Source organism: Camelus bactrianus, chromosome 12 (assembly GCF_048773025.1).
Source record: "Camelus bactrianus isolate YW-2024 breed Bactrian camel chromosome 12, ASM4877302v1, whole genome shotgun sequence".
Taxonomy (NCBI): domain Eukaryota; kingdom Metazoa; phylum Chordata; class Mammalia; order Artiodactyla; family Camelidae; genus Camelus; species Camelus bactrianus.
Window position 1 is genome coordinate 14,789,751 of NC_133550.1, and position 10,979 is coordinate 14,800,729.

General features: G+C 52.8%; 1 protein-coding gene across 1 annotated transcript; it reads left to right on the forward strand.

The window, feature by feature from the left end:
- The first annotated feature begins 2,258 nt into the window (after positions 1-2,258).
- Positions 2,259-9,179, forward strand: LOC105076364 (keratin, type II cuticular Hb5). Its single transcript, XM_010964468.3, has 9 exons — positions 2,259-2,767; positions 4,415-4,623; positions 5,191-5,251; positions 5,394-5,489; positions 6,153-6,317; positions 6,582-6,707; positions 7,124-7,344; positions 8,098-8,129; positions 8,589-9,179. The coding sequence occupies exons 1-9, from the start codon at positions 2,348-2,350 to the stop codon at positions 8,780-8,782; spliced, it is 1,524 nt and encodes a 507-aa protein (XP_010962770.2). The 5' UTR covers positions 2,259-2,347; the 3' UTR covers positions 8,783-9,179.
- The last annotated feature ends 1,800 nt before the right edge of the window (positions 9,180-10,979 follow it).

The following is a 10,979-nucleotide window of genomic DNA, read 5'->3' on the forward strand; positions in this document are numbered from 1 at the left end:
TCACCGTGGGTGACTATGATCTGAAGATTATCTGGGGCCAGCTAGTGAGGCCACCTGCTCCTCCCCTACCAGCTGCCCAGGGTCTCTCTGCCCTACTCGGAAGGACAGGTGTGGGATGTGGAGATAGAAACCAGTCAGCCTGGTTCTCGGCAGAGACCTGCGGTGGGCCTGGCCGTGGAGACAAGGGCACACCCAGGACAGAACATTGGGTATCTGAGAGGGAATTCAGGGAACGGTGGCACAGTGACAGCATTTGGTTCTGGAAAGCTCCCTGGAGGGGTTGTCACCCTCTGAGGAAGTTCCTCTGCTCCTCTTCCTGAAGTTCCTAACACATTGGGTGACTGGCTAGCCTCCCTGGGGCAGAGACCACAACCTCAGGCCTGTGCTCAATGAACGTTAAAGAATAGCAATCATTATCCTAGTAAGGGGCCCCAGGACACACAGGGAAGCAGGGATGTTAGAAGGAGCCAGGATTCCAGAGCTCCCGGGAGCCAGAACTCACAGCATCCTCAGACAAGAAAAGCCACCTTCCCAGCTGGTCTCTGCACAGAGCAGTCTGTGAACATTCCTCTAGGGGTGACAATTCCAGGGCTAGCAAACAGGATGAGTACCTCCTCTGGCTGATGGTCTTGGAAGGAAGTGAGACTCACAGGACCTGTTTCTTCTTAAAGAGCCAAAGGGAATTCCATTCATGGGCATAATATTCACAGTAGCCAAGACATGGAAACAACCTAAATGTCCATTGATAGGTGACTGGATAGAAAAGATGTGGTATATATACACACACACACACACACACACAAACACAATGGTGGTCACAAACTCAGCCATAAAAAAGAATGCAATAATGCCACTTGCAGCAAAATGGATGGACCTAGAGATTATCATACTAAGTGAAGTAAGTCAGACAGAGAAAGGCAAATGTCATATGATATCACTTATATGTATAATTTTTTTAAAAAATGACACAAATGAACTTATTTACAAAAAGAAACAGACTCACAGACATAGAAAACAAACTTATGGTTCCCAAAGGGGAAGTAGGGGGGAGGGATAAATTGGGAGTTGGGGATTAGCAGATGCAAATTACTATATACAGAAAAGATAAACCACAAGGTCCTTTTGTATAGCACAGGAAACTATATTCAATAGCTTGTAATAACCTATAATGAAAAAGAATGTATTTATGTATAACTGAATTACTATGCTATATGCCAGAAACTAACACAACATTGTAAATCAACTATACTTCAATTTAATTGACACAACATTATTAACTGACTATATGTCAATAAAAATAAAAATAAAAACTAAAGTAAAAATTATTATTATTATGTTTTTCTAAATGTTAAAAAAAATAAAGATCACTTAAATTGGGTTATTCGTGGACAACAAAAAAATTAAAAATAACTTTTTAATTAAAAAAAAAAACAACTATACTTCAATTTTTAAAAAGGACCCAAGGGAAGATACCTAAAGCAAGTTCATAGAAGCTGGGTTATCTCAGGACTGAGTTCTCCCTTCCTTGAGCCAAGTAGGAGGAAGTGGCTAAAGAGGAGGCTCCCCATTACCCACCAGGGGCCATTACTGTGGCCACTGAGAGTTGAATGGTTTGCAGTTTTGCAGGTAAGAAATGAAGGCTCTGGAACAAAGCCTTCTGGGCTGGAATCCAGAAAGTTCTAAGAGACCATGTGCTGCAGCCAACTGTCCAGCACGGAGCATAGTCAAAATGGCCCCTCTGGACCCAAACCACCTTCCAGGCAATGCTGTCTGAGTGGGTTTGGACTCACCTGCTCTATCAGCCCCTGAAAGACGATTTAATTGACAGTGCGTCCTGTGTGCAGCCAGGAGGACAAGCTAATGACCTCTGGTGGTCTCACCCAAACTGGGACCCTAGAACTTCCCCATGCGGACTGTGGCCCCAGACTCTACCCCACACCCAGCCACCTCAGACTGTTGTGGAGTTCAAATCCGTCTCCAGGTGTGGGCTGAGGCCATCTCGCAGGGAGACTGAGAGAAAATTAATTACCTAATGTATGTAAACGAGCTTTGAAGATGAAAAGTGCAAACGCACAGTGTCCCTAATAACATCTTCAATACTTCTCCGGAGCCCCAGAGTCGCCACTGAGCTCACCTTTAAGATGAGTCTTTGGGGAGTTGCTGGCAAACTCCCCAAGCCAATAAACAACATAAAATGGCTTTTCACTCCTTTCATGCTGCCAACCCCAGCTTTCCCCAGCAATAAAAGGACCAGGGAAGATCAGAGGGGCCAGAAGCATCTTAAGCAGCGCACCTGCCACCCTCGAGACTCCCGTGCGCTCAGCCTCTATCCGCTCAGACTCACACCATGTCCTGCCGCTCCTACAGGATCAGCTCAGGATGTGGGGTCACCAGGACCTTCAGCTCATGCTCGGCTGTGGCCCCCAAAACTGGCAGCCGGTGCTGCATCAGCGCCGCCCCCTACCGAGGGGTGTCCTGCTACCGGGGGCTGACGGGCTTTGGCAGCCGCAGCGTCTCCGCCCTGGGCTCCTGCGGGCCCCGCATAGCGGTGGGCGGCTTCCGCGCCGGCTCCTGCAGTCGCAGCTTCGGGTACCGCTCTGGCGGCGTGTGTGGCCCCAGCACGCCCTGCATCACCACCGTGTCGGTCAACGAGAGCCTCCTGGCGCCCCTCAACCTGGAGATCGACCCCAACGCGCAGTGCGTGAAGCAGGAGGAGAAGGAGCAGATCAAGAGCCTCAACAGCAGGTTCGCCGCCTTCATCGACAAGGTCAGTGAGGCCTGAGATGTCCAGAGTCTGCCCCAGTCCTGCTCTCTGGGGAGGGTCCCATTGGGTAGGAGAGCCAGCATGGCAGCCAGCAGCCGGAGAGAGATGCAGATCAATATGGGCCGAAGGATTCGTCTTCTTGTTTAATCCTGCAAAGTGCAGAGAAAATCCCGTGTGGTCCAGAAATTGAGCCTGTGGTTCAGTCTGTGTGTGCTTCCTGAGACAACATGAGAACAGCAGAGCTGTGGAACAGCTCTGGGTGCTGGGAGAATGGGAGATGGTGGGGAGAGGGAAAGGCATGTGCTGGGCAGATGGCTGCTCAGAGCCGTCCTGCCTCCCCATCCCGGCTCTGCCCCTCAGCATTGCGAGACCGCAGGCCTGCTGCTTGTCTGCATGACAAAACCCACCTCTCATGTTAGGTGTGAGGATTAATGGGTACATAAGCGCACAGTGCTGGCATATAGTAAGTGCGTGACAAATGTTAGCTGTTAGCATTCTTTTCCAAAGACAGTAGTGGGAGAGGAGGTGACAGTTAACCAGGCTGGGCAGCCTCCTTCATGGATGCACAACTAGGAATGAGGAAGGGGATACTGCCAGGCTGGCGGAAGGAGACCCGCCCGCGCAGAGTGTGAGAAACCTCGCACTGCTGTGCGGCTGCCTCCCCAAAAGGCCACCTGTGCCCGTCCCTCCATGTCGGCCCCTCCTGTGTCCAGGAGGCCTCATCCCGGCAGAGGAGATAGGACTACGCTCTGTAGTCAGGGATCAGGGGAGACGGGGCGACCGGGGGACCTTCCTATTACCACTTCCTCTTTAGTGATCTCAGTTAATCCTCAAATGAGCCAATGGGTTAGGTATCATCATCTCCATTTTTTGAATAACAAATTGAAGCTGTGAGTTTAGTGTGCTGCTTAGATAGACTATGTTGGTGGGCGGGCAGGCAAAGGAGCCTCAAGGGACATCAGATCCTGACTCCATCACTTACTAATTACGAGATAACGAGCTAGTCATTTCACAGCTTGGGGTCTCCTGTTTCCCCATCTGTACCATGGGAGAAATATTAACTCCCTGCAGAAGGATGAAATTGATTGATAGCATAGACATAGACAAAGGGGTGTGTGTGTATGTGCGCGCACATGTGTGTGTCTTAGCACAAGCCCTGGCAGCACCCAGTAAATATTCAATAAATGTTTGTTGCATAAATGAATAAATGAAGAGCAACTGGTAATTAAAGTCATAGTTAAATTGGTTGAACACTTACTGTGTCAGAAACTGTTCTACGCACCTTACATGTAGTAACTTGTTCGATCTTTGCAACTTTAAGGAAGGTACTATTATCATCCCTGTTTTGGAAATTAGAAAACCAATTACCCAGAGGTTAGACAGTTTGCTGTTTACAGTGGTAGATCCGGGACTTGAATCAGAATTTTGACTTACAGCAGGGGCTGGGGGACACCTTCCCTCACACTTACACTGCCTCCCTGAGGGACTGAGAGCAAGGCCCCCTGAGTCACAGACACTCCGTGGCTCAGCCCTTGGCTGGCCCTGAGTATTCATGGCTGTTCAGGCAGCATCAGGGCAGAGAGAGCTCTGGGGAGCCCGGCACCTCCCCGGTCTCCTCCTGAGTTCTCTTCCTCCCGACCTGGGTGGCAGGTGCGCTTCCTGGAGCAGCAGAACAAGCTGCTGGAGACCAAGTGGCAGTTCTACCAAAATCAGCGCTGCTGTGAGAGCAACCTGGAGCCGCTGTTCAACGGCTACATCGAGACCCTGAGACGGGAGGCTGAGTGCGTAGAGGCTGACAGTGGGAGGCTGGCCTCAGAGCTCAACCATGTGCAGGAGGTGCTGGAGGGCTACAAGAAGAAGTGAGTGCGGCAAGACCCAGGGATAGCAGGGGAAGGTGGGAAGGCTCCACCCACATTCCTTCATTAAGATTCCTGCCTGTCAACTGAGAGCTGCCTGGGACCCAAGGGGATGTCCAGTAGGGGCCTCAGTTTCTTAAGATTCTTTGGCTCCACCTCTAACCCCTGGAGACCTGAGGGTCTTAGAGCTGTTTTGAGAGGAGTTAGGAAATCCAGTGGGGTTCTACAGCTCTCTTGTTCCTCCTCTTCCCAGCTCACCTTCATGACACGGGCTCCGCGTCCTCCCGGCCCGTGGCACTAGGTCTCTGGATCTAGGAGGCACAGATGACTTTAGACTTGGGGGATGGATTGTGGATTCCCTGATCTCATCCCAGAGGCAGCAGGACTAGGGTAGAATAAACCAGGATGGGGACAGGGCTGGCCATTGAACAAGTCACAGAATAGACCAAGAAACAGACAGGAGAACGTTTACAGAGTTAATTCCTTTTAACCCTGAAAGAGTTTGTCTCAGAGCTGGGATGGTGGCCAAGCCCTGAGCCCTCAGCTCCAGCCCCTCTCCCCTACAACCAGGTATGAAGAGGAGGTGGCTCTGAGGGCAACAGCAGAGAACGAGTTCGTGGTTCTAAAGAAGGTGAGGGGGCTGGTCTCGGGGCTGGGAGGGAGGGGTGCCCTCCGCACAACCTTCAGTGGGGCACAGTCACCCCCAGACCCAGAGGCACCTTCCCCGGGCCTCCTCCCACACGCACACCCCCTTCTCTCTGTTCCACCACCAGGACGTGGACTGTGCCTACTTGCGGAAGTCAGACCTGGAGGCCAACGTGGAGGCCCTGGTGGAGGAGTCCAGCTTCCTGAAGCGCCTCTATGATGAGGTCGGGGGCCCCTGCCAGCCAGCCAGGAAGGGGGGTAGGGGAGGCATGGAGATGGGGGGGAGGGCAGACTGGGGTTGTGTGCATGTCTGCCCCCAGGTGATGTAAGCATGAAAAGAACATGCACACATATGCCAAAGGGGCGTGTTGTGTGGCTGTCACAGACACGTGTGCGTTAAGTGCCGAGGACTGTGGCGTGTGCGTGTGCGTGTGCCTGTGGCGGGGCTTCTCTGTGCCTGTGAGCCTCTGTGGGGCAGAGTGTGTGCCTGTGTGCTGGTCTTTGTGCACTCTGGTCTCTACATAGATGTGAAAGTGTATATGTCAGGGAGGGGGGGCCAGGGTGCATTTCCAGTTAGAAAAGGGTCTTAATTTAGGGACAGATCACTAGTCCCGGCATTCAGACCCCAGCTTCCCTGCTGAATGACTTTCAACCAGGCTTTCATCACATGCTGGGCCTCAGTTTCCCCATTTGTTGTCAGGGGCTGTCCCCAGCTGACCTCCAGGGCCCCTTCCAGCTTTATCGTAACTGTGTATCAATGAAGGGGAACAGGAGTCATGTACTGCGCATGAGCAGTGCCCCTCCAGGGAGTGGACACTGCCCTCAGGGTGGAGCACATGGCCCAGACCAGGCGCCAGAACCAAATGCATTGGCTGTTGGCCCCCCAGGAGCTCCAAGTCCTCCAAGCCCACATCTCAGACACCTCAGTCATTGTCAAGATGGACAACAGCCGGGACTTGAACATGGACTGTATCGTCGCCGAGATCAAGGCTCAGTATGATGATGTTGCCAGCCGCAGCCGGGCCGAGGCTGAGTCCTGGTACCGCAGCAAGGTGAGTAGCCCAGGACACCTGCCTCCTAGACTTGGCGGTGGGAAGGATGTGAGGTGTATATCGGAAAAGGCTTCTTTTGTTTGGGGATTGTGATCTTTAGGGATGGTGAGAAAAGAACAGACAGATTCAATTTGAGTGGCAGAGTGGGGCTGCCATGTATGGTTGCACAGGCTGAGCACTGCACAACCTGCAAATCATCTGAGATGTCCTGAAGGGGCAGGACGTCCCATTCTGAGCCTCAGAAGCATCTCTGCTTCCCCCTAGTGTGAGGAGATGAAGGCCACAGTGATCCGACATGGGGAGACCCTGCGCCGCACCAAGGAGGAGATCAATGAGCTGAACCGCATGATCCAGAGGCTGACGGCCGAGATTGAAAATGCCAAGTGCCAGGTAGGGGGTTCCAGGAGGGCCTGAATGCCTAGCACAGGCACACTCCAGCACCAGGTCTTTTGCCCCCAGGATAGCAAAGGCCTGGCCTTAAACAAGCCGTACAGTTTCTCCGTGAGGAAGCAGGGGCCCAGGGAGAGGGCAGGGGCTGTGGCACCTCACACGGTCCTGGAGCTGGGATGAGCCACATTACTGATGTCCCCCTCCCTGGCCACCCTGCAACTGCCATCAAGGAGAGATGATGAAAAGCACCCATCTCCTCCCTTCTGTTTATAGTCCCAGTAACTCCCTGGCCATAGGTGGTTAACCTGCCTTCTCTCTGGGATCCTCCTCTCCCTGCCCCAGCCCCATCAGCTTAGGTGGGCCAAGCTGTGCCTTCTCTCTCTCTAATCCTCATCCTCACATCTCCTTCTCCACAGCGGGCCAAGCTGGAGGCTGCCGTGGCCGAGGCAGAACAGCAAGGTGAGGCAGCCCTGAATGATGCCCGCTGCAAGCTGGCTGAGCTGGAGGGCGCCCTGCAAAAGGCCAAGCAGGACATGGCCTGCCTGCTCAAGGAGTACCAGGAGGTGATGAACTCCAAGCTGGGCCTGGACATCGAGATCGCCACCTACAGGCGCCTGCTGGAGGGCGAGGAACACAGGTGGGGCTAAGGAAGACTTTGAGGGACCTAGAAGGAGGCCCTGGTCCTCTGGGAGTGAATTTCCCTGAGCCCAAGTGTGAGCTGCATCTCTGCCCACTGCCAGTACAGCTCAAGCTTCATAATAATAATTTCCTGAATGCTTATTATGTGCTAGGGCTGTGCTAAGTGCTCGTTTTAAATCCTTACAATCCAGCAAGGTAGGTATCACTTTTCCCATCCAAAGATAAGGAAATAAAGCCCAGTGTTCAGTGACTTTCTTGTGGCCATGCAGTTAATAAGCACAAGAGCTGGGACCTGCACCCAAGACATGTACCTCTAAAATCCATTCTCTTCAAATAGCTTCCTACAGGAGGCTGCACCTTGGCCAGCCCGCAGAGGCACATGCATTATAAGGACAATTCACTCCATGTGCATGGCGCTCTTCATTGGCACTAAGCCATTGCACACACACTGCTGCATTCATTTGACTCTCCTTTCTGGGAGCCTGATTGCTCTGACCAAGGTGGGCTGGAACACTCAAACTGAGGCAGCAAGTGGAGTTCCTAATCTCATCCACCTCTATCATAAGGTATTGTCTCCATGGTCAGAAGGCTAAGAAAGTGAGCATCTAATGCAGACTCTGAGGGAGCATTTCCTGCCTCTTAGGGGTTAGATCTGTAGACCGCTGGTCTGTCTGCTCTGTGCCCAAGCAACCATCTCCCTCAAGGAATTCAGCTCAGTGCCCAGAATTAACAGAGGTTTCTTCCTCCCTAGGCTGTGCGAAGGTGTGGGCTCCGTGAATGTCTGTAAGTACCTGCTTGAAAACCCCCTAGAAAAATGACTTTGTTGATGGGAAAATCTGAACCTGACAGCCTAACCCACTGAAGCTGGAATGTTCCTGGTCTGGGAGAGGGCCTTCCATCCCCCTACCCTACTCCACCCCAACTCCTGCTCCTGGAAGCATTGAGAAGGCACGATTGAGCGCGCCCTCCACTGGTGGCGATGTGAACTGCAGGCCAGAAAAAATGGGGAAAGGCAGCTTCGCCCCCCCCTGGATGGGCGGACAGGGGGTTCCTTGCTTCCTTCTCGCCCCAGTGGTTTAGAGGGGTTGAGATGCTGAGAGGAACAGGGCCTGAGTTATGAACTACTAAACCCCTTGGAGGAGGAGGAAGCTCCTGCAGTGCAGAAGCCCCTTAGGGCCTGTCCCGGGGTTGGGGACATCACGGCAGGCCACTCAGCTCTCTCTGTCCCCTCTCTTCCCACAGGTGTCAGCAGCTCCCGCGGCGGAGTCACCTGTGGGGGCCTCACGTATAGCACCACCCCGGGCCGCCAGATTGCCTCTGGCCCGGTGGCCACAGGGGGCAGCGTCACAGTGATGGCGCCCGACTCCTGCGCCCCCTGTCAGCCCCGCGTCTCCAGCTTCAGCTGTGAGAGCAGCAGGTCCGTCCGCTTTGCGTAGAGTCTGGGTGCCACCCGCGTCCCCCACCCCCCCAGCATGAAATGCTGTGTGAATGGAAAATGTGTGCTTGCTTCCAGAATCTTCCACGGGTTCCCACAGAGGGAAAGACCCTCAGCCTATCTCCGCCACCTTCTCATTTTAGGGAGTTGTTTTTCTGGTTCTCCTCTGGGCTTCAGTTAGAGAGTCATTCCCAGCCCTTTCACATTTCAAATAAAACTGCATGGTTGCTCCAGATGGCCCCCTGCCGGTGCAGAAGGGATTTGTCCGATGCAGAGCTGCTGGGTTGGAGGTTAGGCCACTCCCTGGGTCTCCCTCTTGTTATGGCTGTCTGTGGGTGTCTCGCCTTCTGGGTTGTCTCAATCTGTGTTTCAGTAAATGCTGCTGCAATGCAAAGATATGTGGTCTTGTGAACGATGGTGTCTCCTCCCTTCCAACGTGTCTGACACTGAGCACCCCCTTACAGTGTTTCCCCAACCCTCCAATGATTCCACCTCTTCCCATCCACTTCCATAACCTGATTCCAGCTCAGTCTCCCAAAGTTCACTCAAGCCTGGACCACAGCTCCAGATCCCCACATGACCTCTTTCTCCTCATCCCCACCCCACACACCCTTAGCAGCCAGAATCTCAAGCTCATCACTCCCATCCCCTGCTGCCTGATTCAAGCCAGTTCCCAGCATAATGCGTGTGCTCCTTATGCCAAATGCAGGCTCCTCTTTCCCCACCTGCTCTTTAGCCCTGTGCAACCCCTCCACCCGGTGTTGATCTTCCCAGATGCAGGCTCCACCCCATGGAGCCAAGTCCGTCCTCTGAGACTGCCCAGCATCATCCCACATGGACACACAGGCCATCCCACACCCCTCCTCCAATTTGCCTGTGCTCAGTGCTCCCTCTGCTCCCCGCTCCCTACCTTCCCTCCCACATGCACACATCCCCCTCTCCCTGCCCCATGGTGTCTCAAACCCTGAGGATCCTTGATTCTATCTTTGTAGCTTGGAGCCAGGGATGTGGTTGGGTGTGTATGGAGCCTGGATCAAACTGGGAGTTCCTAGAGGGCAGGAAGTGTCTCCTGGCTCTGACCCTCAACTAAGTCCCAGGTTGGGGCTCCAGAACTTGTCAGGCCTGGGATGGTTGGATGAACTCAGGCAGCTGGTGGAGCAGGAGGTATAGACATCAGCTCCCTTGGATGCACCTCCATTTCCCCATTAGGAGAACAGGTAGGCTGTGAGGATTCCAGGCAGATGGCCCCCTGACAGCCTCCTCTGCTGCCCCATCCCCTGGAGAAGTTAAGGTCTTAGTGCATTCTGATGAATCCTCACTTCAGGCCCAAAGGGCTGTAACTCCACTGGAGGCTGCCAGCCTCTCCTGAGTACTCAGGCTGCTGGCTGACACCAGACAGACCTTCTTCAAGTGTCTTGCCCCTCCCCTTCTCCTCCCACCTCTCAGGGCCTTGAGCACATAGTCATGATCACAATAGGCAAGCGTTCAGTTTAGGGTGCATCATTCAGCCACGGGAAAGGCTAACTCTCAGGGACTGAGAAGGCAGGAGATCAAAATTTGAGCATCAACTCTGCCATGTCTCAGTGAGACGTTGGGCAAGTGACCTTCGTGCTCTGGGCATCAGCCTGGGGACCTGTGAGACGAGACTTCCAGCCCTGCCACCTCCCATGGTACTAGGTTGCTAGAATGAGTCTGTGCTTGGTGAAAACACCTTGATGTTACCAAGGGTCTGGGCCAAGTGTAACTAAAATGCCAAATCGGATACCAGAAAACACAACACCATGCGTTGAAAAGTCAAACCACCAGGAGCTGGAAGGCATCAAGAAACTTTTTAATAAGTAATAATTCATGATTTGTATGCAAAAAGCAGTCAACCAACTCAGCCAGCTCGAGGCGCCATCAGCTTGTCAACATGAAACTATTCCCCCAGCCCTCCTTGCAGCCAACAGCAAAAATGCAGAGCAATTTTTGGTTCAAAGGATTTTGGGACTCCCATGGTCTTCTGCCGAAAAAAGAGCTATGCTCTGCGGAAAGCAAAGGGTACACTCCAAGATATCTGGGGATTAAAGTTTTTATTAGAAAAAAAATTTTTTTAAGGAGAAGTCAAGTGATCTGAAATCGGGAGGTCAGGAACAAGCCACAGAGCAAGAGTCTCAAATAATAAATGAGGCCCATGTGGGTGGGTCCAGAGCTCTTTC